This window comes from Notamacropus eugenii, chromosome 6 (assembly GCF_028372415.1).
Source record: "Notamacropus eugenii isolate mMacEug1 chromosome 6, mMacEug1.pri_v2, whole genome shotgun sequence".
NCBI lineage: Eukaryota > Metazoa > Chordata > Mammalia > Diprotodontia > Macropodidae > Notamacropus > Notamacropus eugenii.
The window spans coordinates 107,136,383-107,154,064 of record NC_092877.1 but is presented as its reverse complement, the minus strand read 5'-3'; the positions used below and the strand labels follow the sequence as shown (position 1 = coordinate 107,154,064).

At 36.0% G+C, this 17,682-nt stretch overlaps 1 protein-coding gene across 1 annotated transcript in view; it reads left to right on the top strand.

Moving 5' to 3' along the window:
- LOC140511640 (uncharacterized) overlaps window positions 1-17,682 on the top strand; it is a 97,855-nt gene that overhangs the window by 4,792 nt on the left and 75,381 nt on the right. Inside the window, exons 2-4 of the mRNA XM_072620813.1 lie at window positions 2,278-2,389; window positions 3,468-3,542; window positions 12,793-12,881. Coding sequence (XP_072476914.1) covers window positions 2,278-2,389; window positions 3,468-3,542; window positions 12,793-12,881 — 276 coding nt within the window. The remainder of the gene's footprint in view (window positions 1-2,277; window positions 2,390-3,467; window positions 3,543-12,792; window positions 12,882-17,682) is intronic.

Sequence of the window (17,682 nt, the reverse complement as noted above, 5' to 3'; positions counted from 1 at the left end):
AAAGAAGATTGAGAATCAGTAGATTTTGTTTCAAATCCTGGTTTTTCTACTTACTAGCTACACCATCTTGGCAAGTCATTTAAGTTCTCTGAGCCTCAGTTTCCTCAAATGTAAAATAATTAACAATACTTTGTATACTTCATAGTTTTGAGTGTCACTTGAGATCATGTAAAAAGAAAGCACTATCTGAGGTGTTTTTTATCAGTTGTGATCTTAGTTTGATAATTTGGCTTCAATTCAAATTAAATATATTTTCTAGAAATACCTAAACATTTAAATGTGTTGGAAAATATATGACAAAATGTGGATCTTGACATTCTTTAGTTATATCTCTATGTACTCCAGAACTGATGAACGTTTGAAAGGTTGGTAATCATGTGAGTGAAGAGAAGGGAACAGATGTGAAGGATGTTGTGGATGTAGAACTGACAAGACTTGGCAACTGATTGGAAATGTTTAGATGCCAAAGGGCCATATGGTTTGAAATGTTCAGTAGACAGTTTAATGTAGAAGAGGAATGAGAGAGAGACTAGGATCTGGTTATTCTACATGTGGAGAAGATAATTGTACTCATGATAGCAGATAAGGTTACTGAAGGAAGATAGAGAAAAGATAGTCCATGATAGAGCCCTATGATTACTACTCATAAACTGTAGGTTATAGATGATATCCAGCAACTCAGATGAAAAAAGGAGTGGTGAGGTTGGAAGAGAACCAAAAAAAAGCAGTGTCAAAAAAAGAGGAGAGATTATCCAGAAGGAAAGTTTGGTTAACAGCATCAAAAGCTCCGGAGATTTCAAGAAAAATGAAAACTGAGAAGAGGCCATCACATCTGTCAATGAAAAGACCATTGGAAACTTTGAAGATAATTTCAGTTGAGTGATGAGAGGTTTGAAGCCAGGTTGCAAAAGGGCTGAGAAGTGAATAAGAGAAGAGGAAAGGGAGTTGGAAGTAGGCAGCTTAAACAAAAATAGTTTTACTGGAAAAAGAGAAGAGAGATATAGGAAGAAAGTTTGAGAGGATAGTAGAGTCAAGTAAGGATTTTTTTTTTTAAGATGGAGAGATCTGTGCATGTTTGTAAGAAGCTGATAAGGCTCAAGATGATAGTCACTCATCATCTGAAAATTGTACACATTGGTTCACACCGTATGTTAGGGTCCTTATAGGTAGGTCTTCTGGCTCTTAGGGTAGGAACATTTCATTTTTGTCTTGGTCTTAGCCTTCGGCACCTCACACAGAGCTTTGTGTACCTTGAGTGCTCAGTGAATGTGTATTTATTTGAATTAAACTGGGTACCAATGTAGCAGTTGTTATCCCTTAATGTTACTATATGACCTTTTCTGGTCATCTCTTTGATAACTTTTATGCCATTTATTTTTTATAGTTTTACATTTGTAATGTGCTGTAAGCTACTCAAATCCACCATGAATCTCTCCATTTTTCCTTAGAAAATTTTTCTTCCTTAGGGTTTGTGGTATTCATTATTCAAAATCATAGCTAGCTAGCTAGCCTTCTATAAACCTTTCTATCTATCTATGTATCTATGTATCTCTCTCTCTCTCTCTCTCTCTCTGTCCGTCTGTCTGTCTATCTACCTACCTACCAATGAACCATCAACCTCTACAAGTCATCCATGCAACTACACATAATTGTCTGGATCACAGGCATTCTTTATTCACTTGGTTTTTCCTGGGTGAGTAAGTCTGGATGCTTTTGGGTCATTATAGTTCTCATTTAGGAAACTTTGTAACATTCCAGGGTTTGAAGCTAATACTGAATCTTATGTTAACTTATGGCAGATATTGTCAATTCTTCATATAATTTTTTCACTTCATCTTTTCAATGGCTATTGGTACATAAATTGTTTTTTTATAGTTGTCCCTTGTCTATGTTTATTATGAGTAGTGGAATGTGAGATGAGTGTTTTCCCATAGGAAGAAATTATTTTTATTGCATAATGATATCAATTTCTTTATTCACCTCTCTGAGGAGAAACCGTGAGCCAACCTTACATTTAGTTGTAACTTCTTTATGTCTTCTGGCTTCATTTATGGTAATGGATAGAGTGAAATTCTTTAACTACTATATCAAGTCAGTTGTATAAAAATTTTGCATGATGTGGGGGGGAAATATATTGAGAGAATTAGATCATATAAAAACAAAAAGTGTCAATAAAAATTTAAAAGCATAACCAATATTTGTAGATGGTATAAAAATTATGTCATTTTAGTATTCGTTGTTACATTTTTGTTTACTTATTTTACTTTTCTTCTTCAGATATATTGGAAACAGCCCAGCAGTAGAGTGGGTGGTCTTCCATCTGAAGATGCAAAATAGAATTAGAAATAGAATGTTATTGAACATCTTCACTGAAGCTAAAATAAACCTGGTTTGTATTTTTTTGTGCTTGCATTATAATTAATGCTTATCTGATTTTAGGAATAGCAAAGTCTTTAACTTTTTTTGGTGAAAGGATTTTTTAAAATCACAGAACAGTTTAGTATAGTTAATTTTGTTGGAAATGTTTGGATATAAGTTCCTTATATTGTGGATCATTTTAACATAATTACATCAACATGTAACAGAATAAAACATAATTCAAACAATTACAATTGAATCTGCATAATATTAAATGGAATGAAGGTTTTTTTAATTTTTGTATTTTTTTTTTAGTGAATGTGTTGACATCAGATGAAACCTCACATTGTTGTGTTTTTGATGTGATGCAATTTCATTTTCAATTTATGTTCATTACCACAGTTTGTTTCTGGCCCCAGTTTCTGAGTCTTACTGATCCATGGGGTAGATCAGTGGTATCAAACTCAAACTAAACTGTATGTAAAGATTCTTAAGGGCTGCATATTGACTTAGGAGACCACAAATTAATATTATACATATGTAATTGTATTTTTACTTACTCTGCTAACTTCTCATTTAAATTTTTATCTGGTTTGCCCTCAAGAATGTTACGGGTAGCGTTACTCATCTACAAACAGGGCTGCTGATAGAAGTCCCAATCTTTCTTCTTCCCTAATATTTGACAGAGCGTTGTATCTTCCCTCTGCCATTCACAGTCTCCTGGGCTGTGAGTTTGATATCTCTGTTGTAGATCACAGAACTGAACTGGGCAGAAGTAAATTCTTCTCTAGAACATGTGGAGAACGCCCGAATCATACCATCAAAAATCACTTTAAACCAATTTGGATGTAGATTCATTTACTTCATTACGATCTAGCAAATTCCCAGTATTTATCAAGACAACCAGGTTTCATCTAGGGAAAAATAGGTTATCTTAAGGTGTTTTAAAAAAGTTTGTAAAGCAAAATAAAAGGAGTAATATGTAATCAGAGTATTTACTGATAGCTATAATTTGTTTCTGCTTTAGAGCAAAGCTAGTGTTCATGAGGACAAATTAGGCATGGTTCTTGCAAACAAACAACTTACATACATTTTTTTTAATATTTCAGACCAAGGATTCCGAAATACTTAAGAGTCTGTTATCTATTTGCCCACATCAAAGAAGTACAGAAGATCTCAGACAGGTGAGAAAAATTCATTTTGGAAAAAATATGATTACAATATTATCAAGTCATACTTCTATTTTTCTAAAACAAATATAGCCTAACACTATATGTATCTATGATATATACAGTACATGTTTATTTTGCTTGTCTTTTTTAAAGAGATACTTGAATGAAAATCAATTTAATTAATTAATTACTTTATTTTTTTATTTATTTCTTCCCAAGAAGTTAAGTATATCTTTTCTACCCTTATTTAAACTTTAATATGCTTAGGTAAATTGGCTTTATATTTCTTTTGTGTTTTAATCTCATAAAAGCTATATTTTATTTTATAATGAGCTATAAAGTAAAAAAAGAACATTGATTTTTAGGCATTTTAAAGTAAAAAACATTTTAGAATAGACGAAGTCATCATTTTGGGGCACCAGACAGTTTTGAAAGCCAATGCCTTTAGCACACAACTGTTTATGGCTTTGTCTTGAGTCCATCTTGGACCCCACTTTTAGCTTGAGGAATTGAACATTATGCTTCTAAAACTTATGGTTAACTAAAATCCTGCTGTAAGTGCCAGACTGAATTCTTTCTGTACAGACACAATTGTCAGATTTATAGTGATTATACTCCTTGAAAAGTCTCTGTAGTTAAAAATGATAGAAGTTGAAACTGGTTTTCCAAAGATATGTTAAAATTAGAGGTATACATTTTTCTAAGGAATAAATTTTATGCAAAACTTTTATATGTTCTCAAAAAACTAACAAACAAATCTGGGTCCCTTTCTGAGTGTGTTTGAGGTTCAACTATAGTTTTCCTATAGAAGGTATGTTTAAGTATATGTATCGTGATATTATAAGAATGATGGATGAAGAGGGAGAGGGCATTCATGATAGAAAGCGCAGGACAGAGAATAGTACAGGTTGACTGGATCAGAGATTGTATGGAGGATAGATGAGAGAAAAACTTGTAACGGAGTGACAGGACCAGATTATAGAGGGCTTTGAGTTTACCATAGGGGCAAAGGAATTTGAGTTTGATAAAAGTAGGAAATCCTTGAAGATTTTGAGCAGAAGAGTGACTAGATTTACACACAAGGACAATTTGGAGACTGTTGATACTTTGTCTCTTCTCACTACAACAAGGCTCAGCTCAGAGCTCGAATCAGGCAAAACTTTTGTTGTTAGATTGGACCAACCAAGCCCAAGACCAGAGCCTCAGACACCCACAGGAATCAGTCAAGGACCAGAGCCTCAAGCATCAGCATCATAGCCTCATCGTCATAGGAAGTAGACTTCGAGGATCCAGCCATGGACTAATGCAATAGTATCAACATACACTGGGCTTCCCTCTGTAGGCTAGACTAATTCTAAAAGTCAAAGAAGTTGTCTTCAAGCCTTGGTTGGTCCAGAGGGCTAAGACCTGTTGGGTTTGGTGGCTTCAGGTCCTCTTGACTTGGCTTCCTAGTTACCTCAAAGCATAAAAAAGCCTAAATCCTTCCGGTGATGAAGTAACCACAGCCATCCCTGTTGACCAGACCCATTTTCTGTACAGATGTGAGGGGGACCACATCCATCCAAACTGAGTGTTGTCTGAGCATCCTTTCAATACTATTGCTAAGCAAACTTCCTTTTGTTAACGGTTGAATGTCATGCAAGTCTCATTGTGTTCTAACATCAGACTTAGACTACAAGAGATTTAGTTTTAATTAGTCCCATGCTACTACAATCAGAAATTCATTTATCAAACTCCTTGCTGCCAGTTTCTCTTCTATAAATAGAGCTGATGATATCGGTCCCAATCTTCTTTCTTCCTTAATACTTGATAAAGCACTGTAGCTACCCTCCTGCCTATCCCCACCCCATTCAAAAGACTCTTGAGAGCAGAGGCCCTGGTCAAATGGGACACCATTCCATTCTCTCACCAACATTCCTTCATCCCTCCCCAGGCTGCATGTCTGACTCTTCAGACTTTCTCTACCATGCCATAGAAACCCCACTACACTGGAAGTTCACCCAACTCTTGGACTTGACATATTGAAATACCCTCTGTATCTGTAGCCTCTACCTCTTGATTGTCTGGTTCTTCCCAGAACCTTGGTTTTTAACAGGCCAACCTTCATTCTTCTTCAGGTTGTACTCCTAACCCCATATGTTCTCTCTATCATGCTTTATTTCTGGATTTATTTTTTTCCTGATCCTACTTTTCAGTTTCCTTTTATGTAAAGTCTCATCCTATTAGAATGTAAGCACCTTAAGGGTAAAGACCTTTTCTGCTTGTCATTTTAATCTCAGCACTTTGCACAGTCTCTGGCAGGTAGTAAGAATTTAAGAGATACTTATTTGACCAGCATACTTCCACCTCTTTCTCTCCCATACTTAGTGCTACATACTGCTTGCCTAAGCAAAAATCAGCTCCTTTCCCTGATACTACAAGAGAGCTTTTCTCTCTTTCCTATCCACTTCAAACCTTCCCCTCCCAAGTCCCTGCTAACTTTACTTTCCTCTTCCACACATCCAGCATTCCTTCTCTGAAACCCCTGTCCTATCATTAACAAGTTTTCCTTTGTCTTTTTCCTCCTGAATTTCTTCCTTCCTTTTTTCATTCTGCTCCTCTTCTATCTTCTGGCACTCATAGAGATCTGCATCCCCTCAGAAGGCGTTGATATCTGACTATCTCCCCCAGTGTTAGATGCATCTTCTTTCATGCCTGTGGTCATACTGAACCAGGAGAAGAAGAAGACATATTCCTTTCCCCCAGCTGATGCTTTCAGACCCTTCCTCTGCCACTATCACTCAGCAACTCTTCATCTTCTGAGGAATACTCAGTTCAGATCCTGGTGGCAGTTATCTACCAGTTCCTAGGTCTTTCTCCTTTTTTCAAGGGGTTTACTACCAGGCTTGTAGTTTTCCTCTCAACTTAAATATACGTTATCCTTTCCAACACTTTGCTTAGACTTATAGTTCTATCAATCTCCTCAATTCCCATGGACCTATATTCTGTACACAAGGGGTGATCATATCCATGATCTCACCACCACCTATAAAATTTCCATTTCCATGATCAAGAATACTAAAGACCCTCTTTCTGACCATAATTTTCTATTCAGGACTGGGTTCAAATTCTATCTCAATTATTTAGTACTTATATGACATTAAGGAAGTCACTTAACTTCCTTGGAAGGCAGCTAGGTAGTGCAGTGGATAGAACCCCAGGTCTATAGTCAGAAAGAAGTGAGCTCAAGTCTAGTCTCAGATACTTACTATCTATGTGACTCTGGACAAGTCACTTAGCCTCTGTTTGCCTCAGTTTCCTCAACTGTATAGGAGGGATGATAATAGCACCTATCTCCCAGGGCTGTTGTGAGGATCAAATGAGATAATATTTGTAAAGCTCTAAGCGCCATGCCTGGCACATGGTAGGTAATATATAGATGCTTATTTCTTATTCTTCCCCCTTCCCTGGACTTCAATTTCCTCATCTGTAAAATAAATAAGTTGTACTAGCTAGTCTCTGAATCTGTGATCCCATATCTCCTATGAAAATTATTTCTTATCTTTATTATGACCACCAATCCCTCAATCTATTAATGCTTTCCCAGATCATCACCTTTGCTCTGACTTCAATGCTACTCACCCCTCTCCAATCTTGACAGTATGGTTAACTTGTCCTTTGTACTTAAATTCTCTCTTCCTTTGTCCTGTTGCCAGTCCAGTCCTGTTACTTTGCCAAGTCCTAAATCCATATTACTTCCAGAATTTGCCTTTTCTTACTTACTTCCTATTGAATGGTCCTGGAAGAAGCCACAATGACATTGACTATGGCCACCATAAAATTGTGTTATTTAATCTTGACCTAATTGCAGCAAGGTAATACTTTTACTGTTCTCTAATTGACTACTCTTTTCTATTCAATATTGTGAACCCAAAGGCATTAATAAAAATCATTTCGCAAGAATTAGGCAATCTCACACTGGAGTTATTAGAATGAGCATAAGGAAAGACACCATAAAGAAAACAATTGCAACTCATCATCCAACATTCTTTTCAGAGACTGAAGAAAGAAGATAAAGTCTATGAAGAATTTGATAAGATTCTCTAAACCAAGCTAATACATACATTGATATTTGGTGACTGATCTGAAAATGAGTGAAAACGATCTTGGAAAATAATCATTTAGGATCAAGAAACGAGTGAGACCAAAGGCTCCTAGCTTTCTCCAAAAGTTCCTGCTTGTACATTATAGACAGCTTTTATAAGAAAAGTTAGAAAACATAGAACAATGGTAACTCAGAGTTTAATGAAATTGGCTATGTCTTAGTCAACAAGGAAGATACTTGTTATGGATATCCACGTCCTCTGATGGAAAATTAGAGGCTAGTACATTTGTCTTTGCATTCTTAGGATCTAGCACAGTGCCTTGTATACAGGTAGACAATTGATGGTTATTGAATTGAATAGTGGTGATTTTAGAATCTCTGTTCATGTAAGACAGATTATCAACTGGTCACAGAAAAGGACAAAGTAAATATCAAATTTAAAATAAGGATAAAGATGAGAATGTGATTCTGCATGTGATTATAGCAGATACAACCACATTTGTTGAAATAAACTATTAACTTGAAAAAAGGGGGGGAAATTAGAAAGAAACTGGCTATCACCATAATTTAGACGCGAAACGGTTGTCACAATAAAGAGATGACAGCCTAAGCACTTTCTCTGCCAACAAATATTTAATCTCTTTATTAGATGGAAAGATCATCATTGATTTAGGACACAAACTCATTCACAAACCATGTTAAAGGACAATGATGTGAGACTACAAATAGTCTTTTAGTTATGAGGGCAAAGATGCAGTCTATTGTGAAATATTGTTCATCAAAGTCTGCTAGTTTCCTTAATATACTCTCATAAAGGATACCCTTGATGCATGAGAAGATTATCCTCATATTTTTTTGCAGATGAGAAAGTAGGTATATGGATCTGTAGTTACTGATGGGGTTTTTAGAAATTTTTAGAATTTTTAAAAGAAATTCTAGAAGTCTTTTAGAATTTTTAGAAATTCTTAGAAATTTTAAGGTTCAAGATTTAAAAGAAAAATTTGCTCTCCTCAGCATTCATTTAGAATTCATCTTTCAATAAGCTTAAAATTGTTGCTTCCACAAAGCACTTCCTCTTTATGTACTTGGTTGGGCTCAGCTGTTATTGCTGTCTTAGTTTTCTTTGATGCCATTTGTACTTCCTCTATAGGCGTATCTGAAGCTATGGTGTTTGAGTCCAAAGGTGGTGGCTCCATTATCCTTGATGATGAAAGGAGTTTGTTGTAAAAAAAATCTTTACTGATCTTTTCCTCTTCTTTTTTGTTGCTCTTCTAGTTTCATTCTTAAATGCTCTCAGAATGGCTTTACTTAATTAGGGCTCTCACCAAGCTTTCTTTAAGCTTTTTTCCCCCCTTAGTGCTTCTTGCTTCTGAGGCTATGCTGCTTATAATCTTCCACCAGCCTTTTCTATAAGATTTTAAAAATGAATTTAAGTTCTCTGGCTTACACACTCTATTGCCACAACTCTCTAGTTGGTAAATAAATTGTATTTTCCAACGAGGGCAATTTTTAGATGCTTTTGGTCTTTTCTTTGTGGCAATTGTTTTATATTGGTTAAACTTCTCCACAAAATTGTTGTGATCAGTGTCAAATGGAAAATAAAAATAGACTATTGCAAGGCTGCATTGGTACCCCTGAGATATTAAAATACCCTTAAGAGCTTATTGAATCCTCTGTAGAGTACTTGTGCTTGGGATTGCTATCTGTACCAAAGGAGGGATCAAACTGCAATCACAGTAATGAAATCGTGTATCCATCAAGATATGAAAATAAATCATCTTGGGACATCATAGAGGTCTGAAGACATTCTGAATTATCAAAGAAAAAATTATGCTAAGTATAGTTTTAGTATTTCCATCTTTTATTTCTTTTAAAAATGCATTATCTATGTATGATGTATGTTAACTATTAATGAGAAAATTTAATTAGCCAGAACAGTCCCTTCTCTGAGCAAGCTGAAGAGTAGAGTTTCATGAAGTTGCTAGATACAGATTTAAATTATTTAACTTATCAGAAAAAGAATTAATTTTGAATGATGTTTTTCTTTCTTAACTCATATTTTAAAATTACCTGTCACTCTGTACTTTTAAAAATCATTGGTAAGAAACTGTGGCATGATATTTAACTTTTAAATGCTTGATAAAGCAGCAAGTGCTTGGGTTGATATATTGTAAACAGTTAACTTGATGGGGGTAGGAAAGAGACATTATCACCCAGTCATTGTAAGCGTACTAAAGAGCTCCATTGATTCAGCTTACAATTAGAATGTTTCCTTAAAACTGGACATACAGCTTGAACCAGCTAAATTATTAAAAGGGCTTACCACAAAGTGATCAAAGAAAAAGGAAAAAGGACCTTTATGTACACAAATATTTATAGCAATTCTTTTGTAGTGACAGAGAATTATAAATTAAGTAGATGCCCACCACATGGGGAATGACTGAATCATGATTATATAAATGTAATGAAATTATGCTCTAAAAATTATAAAAGAAACCATTTCAGAGAAATCTGGAAAGATTTCTATGAACTGATGCAAAAGGAAATGAGTAGAATGAAACAGCAATTTATAAATTACAAACATATTGTAAAAGCCAGACGGCTTCCAAAGACTTAAGAATTCTGATCAATGTGGTGGTTAATCCTAATCCCAGAGAACCACTGACAAAACATGTTACCCATGTCCCGACAGAGAGGTGATGGATTCCTTATGAACAATGAGGCATATATGTTTGGGATATAGTCAATATGTATTTGTTTTGTTTGACTATGCATATCTAATACAAGGTGATTTTTTTCTTTTTTTTTTTTGATAGAGGGTACATGGGAGGAAGAGTAAATAGATTTTACTAGTTGAATAAATAAAAACAGAACATTTTTCTGATGGCATTTTATATTTTTTTCCATCACTCCGAGGAAGGCTTTTGAGACTTCCTTCTGAATTTTACATATTTTCATATCTTATGGGTAATTATGATATAGTGGGAAGAAAAATCCCTGGGCTTTAAGTTAACTAAGTTCCTATCTTATTTCTTCCTCCTATTAGCTCTGTTGTTTTATTTCTCTGAATTAACAAGCATTTATTAAGAACTTTTGTATATGCCAGGCATTGTGCTAAGCAATACAAAGAAGGGTACAAAGGATATACTAAGGATACAAAGAAGGTAAAAGATATCCCCTGTTCTCAGGATTTTACAGTCTAATGGAGATAGCATATAAACAACTATACACAAATAAGATTTATATAATATATGTTGAGGAAAATCAACAGAGGGGAAGGCACTAACATCAAGGAAAAGGATTTCAGGGAAGTGACAAGGCAGAGATGAAAGAGAGAGTTTCAAACATGAGGAAAAGCAAGAGTCAGGAGATAGTGTCTGGTGCAAAGGACAGCAAGGATGCTAGTGTCACTAGATCTCAGAATATGTGTGCGTCTGGGAGGGAAGATGTAAGGAATAAGAAGATTGTGAAGGTTGGAAGGGGCCAGGTTATGGGAGGCTTTAAAAGACAGAGGATTTTATATTTGATCCTGGAACCTATAGGGAGCCACTGAATTTGACTAAATAAGGGGGTATATTTTAGGAAGAACAATTTGACAGTTGAGTGGAAGATGGAGTGGAGTGGGGAGAGGATTGAGGCAGGGAAACCAACCAGTAGACTATTGCACTAGTCTAGGAGTGAGGTAATGAAGCCCTGGACCAGGGCGGTGGTAGTGTTAGAGGAAAGAAGGAGGCATATATGAGAGAGGTTGCAAAGGTAGTAAAGATAGGACTTGACAACTAATTGTTTTGGGGGTGTGGGTGAGAGAAAAACTGAGAAGTCAAGGATGACACCTAGATTAGCCCAGGTGACTGTGAGGATGGTGGTGTACTCTATAGAAAAAGAGAAGTTTGGAAGAGGATAGGGTTTGGTAGGAAAGATATTAAGTTTAGTTTTGGCTATGTTGAATTTAAAATGTTTACAAGGATATTTGGTTTGAGGTATCCAATAGACAGAGATGTGAGACTGGATGTCATTAGGGAGTTTAGTGCTGGACAAATAACTCTGAGGATCATTTGCACAGAAATGGTAGTTGAACTCATGAAAGTGGATGAGATCACCAATTAGCTAATATAGAGGGAGATGAGTAAAGGGCCCAGGATAGAGCCTTGGGTAACAACCATAGTTAATGGGCATGAACTAGATGATGATCCAGCAAAAGACACTGAGGAGTGGTCAGACAGGTAGATGGAGAATCAGGAGAGAACAATTTCACAAAAACCCAGGAGGGAAAGAATATCAAGGAGAAATGAGTAGTTGACAATGTCAAAAATTGCAGAGAGATCATTGAGGATTGAGAAAAGGCCACTAGAATTATTGGTAACTTTGGAGAAAGCAGTTTCGGTTGAGTGGTAAAGTTGGCAGCCAGAATGCAGAGTTAAGAAGGAAGTAAGGGGAAAGAAATGAGGGTTAATCAACTGTAGACAGCCTTTTCCAGAAATTTAACCAGAAAAAGGATGAGATACAGAATGATAGCTAGCAGAGATAGATGAATCAGGTGAAAGTTTTTGAGGATGGGGGAGACATTTAGGTAGCAAGGAAGCAGTCAATAGACAGGAAAAGATTGAAGATAAGTGACAAAGTAGGTAGATAGAGGGTGTAGTCTGCTGAAGGAGACAGGATGGAATGGGATAACATGCGCATGGGGAGGGAATTAGTCTTGGCAAGGGGAAGGGCTATCTTTTCACATGAAACAGGAGTGAAGAAAAAGAAAGTAGCAGAAGGCATCTTAGCGAGGTGAAATGATGAGGGAAAGAGAAGAGGCAACTCTCAGAATATAACCTCATTTTTTTTCTCAATGAAATATGAGGTAAGATTTTCATCTTCTTCTTTATCTGTTAAAATGGAGTCAAAATACTTGTACTATGTACCTCATAAAACTGTTGCTAATATCAAATAAAGCATTATGTGAATGTTCATTGTTCTGTGTATTAACTGTAAGATATTGTGTAAAAATGTCAACTCTATTATCTATATAGATATCAGGATGCACTTTTTAAAACATCTACCAAAGGACAGCAGGGCTCAACAAGTGTTGGATTTAAATTTTAGAGGTACTTACGCGAAAGCAGTAGGGCAGAGATTGAAGTTGACTGCTAATGGTCTTTGTTTAAATTATATATATACATTTTTTTTAAGATTCAAGAACATCTAAAGAAGAATAGATCATTTCAGCATTTGCCAAATGAAGTTCAACTCCAACTTTGCCAAATTGTAATCTATCAAGAGTAAGTAACACACAAAGTTTTTCCATTTGGGTTTTGGCGGTTTGTTTCCTATGAAAGAGGTTGCAGATGTTGGATACAGTTTAACAAAAAATAGATAATTTTTCATGTGGCAAAGATGAAGGACATATAAAGACAGAATATAATCTTGATCCAAAAAATCAGGTATTTTCCTCAGTGTATGCTTTGAATTCACTCTAGATCATCAAGACTAACTTTTTTCACCTCACCTGAAAAAGCAATGAAAGCTCTAATTATCTTAGAGATAAATTCAGATAGAATAAAGAACATGTCATGCAAATCAAAAATGCAGAAATTTTTCACTTGTTTGTAAATTCCAGGGCCATTATATCCCGTATTTAGTCACAATTCCTGAATTTTATAGTAAAAATTGATAGGATGGAGGGAATTTTCACTTGAAAAAGGTCAAATAATGTTGGTTCTTGAACAGGGAATGTGTTGTAAACATAATTCACATTTCTATGACTCTTTAAGGTTTGTAGAGAACTTTCCTTACAACTCAGTAAGATGAGTATTGCAATTAGAAAAATCTGATCTTTAGAAATTGGATATAAACTAAAATGCATTAAAATCCAATTTAATTTAAGGAAGATCAACATTAATATTTATTATAAAATCAACACTTTCCTAGCAAAACAGTATAAATTGAAAATAAGTCCACCAACCAGAAAGCCACACAGATTTTTAGCTGTCAGAACCATGATTCAAACCTAAATTCTTAATTCAGTCCAGTATTCTTTCGACCTAGCCTCTGACTTCTTTTAAAAATCAGACCTATGATTTCACTGATTGCAGGAGCTTCTGTATGTATCAAGGATGGTGCTCAAATCTAGGTAGTCCTGCCTTCATCTGCTATCCTCTAGTGGCCTCCTGCTCCATGCTTCAAAGATGTCATTATTTACAATTTACATTATCTATCTATAAAATAAATAAATGTAAATTATGTATATCACACACACATTTTTATGGATACATTTTCACCTTCAACTGTAAACAAATTATAACTGTTTTTCTGTTCCTAGCAAAAGAGACAATAGCTTCTCCTGTCTTCATATAGGAATAGTTGAATCCATAGTTGACAAGAACAAAATTTTCAAGTAAAAAGGTAGTTCCCATCAAACTGAATAAAGTCCTCACATGTCTATTAAAAGAGAAGTCATGTAGTAGAGTAGATGGAGGGCCTACAGAAAAGTCAGGAAGATCTTAGCTTGGGTCCTTCCTTGTGGCCAAGGGCTAGTCACTTACCTTCTCAATGTCTCAATCAGATCTATTACTGTAAGATGGTGGAGTTTGGATCCTCATGTTCCTCTACACAAAAATATACAAGAAAAGCTCTGAAAGTCTAAAATTAAAAATCTAGAAGTAGAATATTTGGTATGTGCATTCTTTCGCATTGATCACTAGGCTTTTGAAAAATCATCCTGGAGTTACAACTTACATAATTATTGCACATGAATATTTGAAGTGTTCAGTTCATAGATAGTATTTTCAAATTTTAATGCTTCCAAAGAAAAGGGTTGCCTTGGAAATATTGTGCTAGGGGGAGAAATAAGCTATTGAGCAAGTAATGATGAACTTAGGGATGTGTAGAAATCATAATGGGCATTGGCAGTCACCATGATGATCCAGCTGAGAATGGCTGACTCTGATTCACGATTAACAGTATGGAAGAGAGGAAATATGAGAACAGATTACTCCTGACATTTCTGTAATGATATTTATGTCTCTGTTACTTGAACATCAGATTTTTCTATCAAAGCACTTACCATCCATCTTCTCTGCTAGGCATATGGGTGCTACCAGATGCAACACAGGGATCTTTTATACCCTTTGGATTTTTCAGCAAGTTGATGCTTGTGGTGATTTCTAGGCTAATTTTTATAGAATAATAAAATTAAATCTTGTTTATCCTGCCTTCACATGATACTAGTAACTAACATATAACCTTTTCTGGTGATGAGGTTGGGATGCAATTAAAAATAGTCAATAAATCAAGCCTTGATTTGCAGTGTTTACTGATTTCCAAAATGTAATAAATACTCAACCCTGAATATTTGATAATCAACTCTTGTGACCTGAATAAGTCAGCTCCAGCACACCCCTGCCACAAATGGCATAACTCCCCCCTCAAGATACCAGCAAATTGATGGCTATAGCTTTCACCAGGACCCAGACAGACTGGTGCTTTGAATGGTGGGCTTATGGTCTAACAGAAAGTTTGATGTAGGTCAGATAGCTAATTTGGATCCTCACTTCCTACTCTATACCTTCCTAATCCTCCCTTTATCCTGCCTCCAGTTATTAATATTTTTACTCTTCTGAAATTACTTTTCTTTTATCTCTATCCATCCATCCATCCATCCATCCATCCATCCATCCATCCATCCATCCATCCATCCATCCATCCATCCATCTATCTATCTGTCTATCTATCTATCTATCTATCTATCTATCTATCTATCTATCTATCTATCTATCTATCTATCTATCTATCTATTTATCTATCATCTGTCTGTTGTATTGATTCAGGATAATGTAGATTTCTTGAGTCCAAGGACTGTGCTGTTTTTGACATGTACACCCCTTAGTAATAGTGGGAGTAGGAGTAAAAGTAGGAGTGGGAGTAGGCATAGTACAGTGCCTTGCACATAGCAAACACTTAATGTTTATTGTATTATTACACAGACAATCACAGTTACTGAAGGTTTAGAAATGAAAGCTCTCACCACCGAAGTCCTTGGCACTGTCAGATGGCTCTGCATATAGTTTCATTAGTCAAAATGATAGAGAAGAATGATGTGCTTGTACATAGGACAGCCATCAAAAAAAATAATCCATGAAAATACCCGCATAATGGGTGCTGAATTAAAGAAGCCTGTAAAAGGAATTAATGTGACTAGCACAGTTGGAGCTCCAGTAGAAAATAGCTGCTATACTATAGATTGGGCATTGTACGAAACATGGCCATTATAGCTAAGGAATGGACCTACTTGTAATTACTGCGGGGCCAGGGGGAGGGGAAATGAGGAGGAAGAAGGGAATGGTAGCAGGAAAGGATTCTATTCTCCTACTGCTGATGGCAGTTTGCTGAGGCTCACAGTAGGCTGGGGCATTTCCTGTCTTATGTGAAATAGACCATCAACCATCGCTCACACATTCTCCCCCATTCCAACAACATGTACTAATGAGATGGAGGGAGATGCAGGATGGAGTTTCAGAAAGAGCACAATTCAGGTATGAGTTCCCTGGAATTCCACATATTGCCTAGGATATCAAAGAAGGACTTTGATCACATTCTGTCTCAGCTACTGAAGCAGCAAAAGACATCCAGAACCATTTGGAGCCAATAGCCCATACTGTCTTCTTGCTGTGTTTCCTTAGAAGGAATGGCAAAATGACAAAGAGGTGACCAAAGTACTAATTGAAAACTTCGGTTCATCCACCAAGCAGATAAGTGTTGACTTGTACCTTTCTGGTTCTCCAGGCACCTTTACCATCACAGATATCTAAAAACTAAAAATGAAACACATACATACCAAAGAAACATCCAAACAATAAAATGGAAGCATAAACTAACAAGAATTTTGAAAATATCAGAACTTTTATTCTTGAGTTACAAACAAAAAAAATAAACAAAAGCTTTACGAGCAAGCTAAGATTTCAGGGTTAGCTACATGAAAGATAATAGAAACAGCAACCTCCCCAAAGTCAGAAAAATGGGGAAAAAATCCTCCAAGTTAAAGTTCATTTTTCACCACTAATTTTTTAGGAACTTAAAATGCAGTGAAATCAATAGCCAGCTGAGGGCACTGCTGCTTACATAACAGAGTTTCACTGTCTCAATTTTGATGTTTCAGGGACTTCTTAGATGACATTGTTGCCACATGTTGGACATGTGTTGCTTCTGGACTGAGACAGTTTTAATTGATAATAACCTAGCTCCAGAGAGCCTAACAGAGCTTATGTTCTGTTGTCATAAATTAAAACTACTGTGTTACTTCCACCATATCTTTCTCTAGCGATTCAACATGATGCAACAGTTGTTGGGAATAAGAAGGTTTTAAGACTGAAGAGATGTTTGGCTAAAGAGCTACTCCCTCTCTCTGGCCCCCACCTTCATGTGAGCACAGTCACTCTTTTCCCAGCTTTTGCCTTTGGGCATGTCTTTCCCCTTCATCAATACCTTCATTCAGAAAAATTACTAGAAAAATAATCTTTTTTCTGTCTCCGTGTTCTTGGGTGACCGTAGGGTACTGCTCCCCTGCTTTTAATGCCCCTAAAGGTACATATACACACATTTATACACAGAAACATACAGAAAAATATGGCTTAGAGAAACCAATTTCTTTGGAGAAAACATAAATTTGGAAGACAAATACACTCTTAAAAAACTAGGAATAGGGTATATGTTCAGTGTAAGAGTTAGAAAGAGATAAGAGATAGGGAGACAGGAGTTTCACCAGCTTTATTCTTGGTATCAGTGACAGTCACCACCATTCCACATTGGATTTGGATGATCCGACATTGTTCAGTTATGGTCTTTTTCTAGAACTTCATACCTGGTTGAGGGCAGTGACAATGCTAAGCCCCTCTCCCATCCTTTCTCATTCTCTCTCTAGTCATGCCATTCACTCTTCCATGTTCTTTCATGTCTGCTCTGCATATTTCCTTATTTCTCACTTTAAATGAGATTTTGGCTTGCCCCTTCTTTTAGAAAGAGAGTAGAAGACTGTTTCTTTACACAGTATAGCCTTCCATCCTTGGGTCAGAATAAACTGAAGAT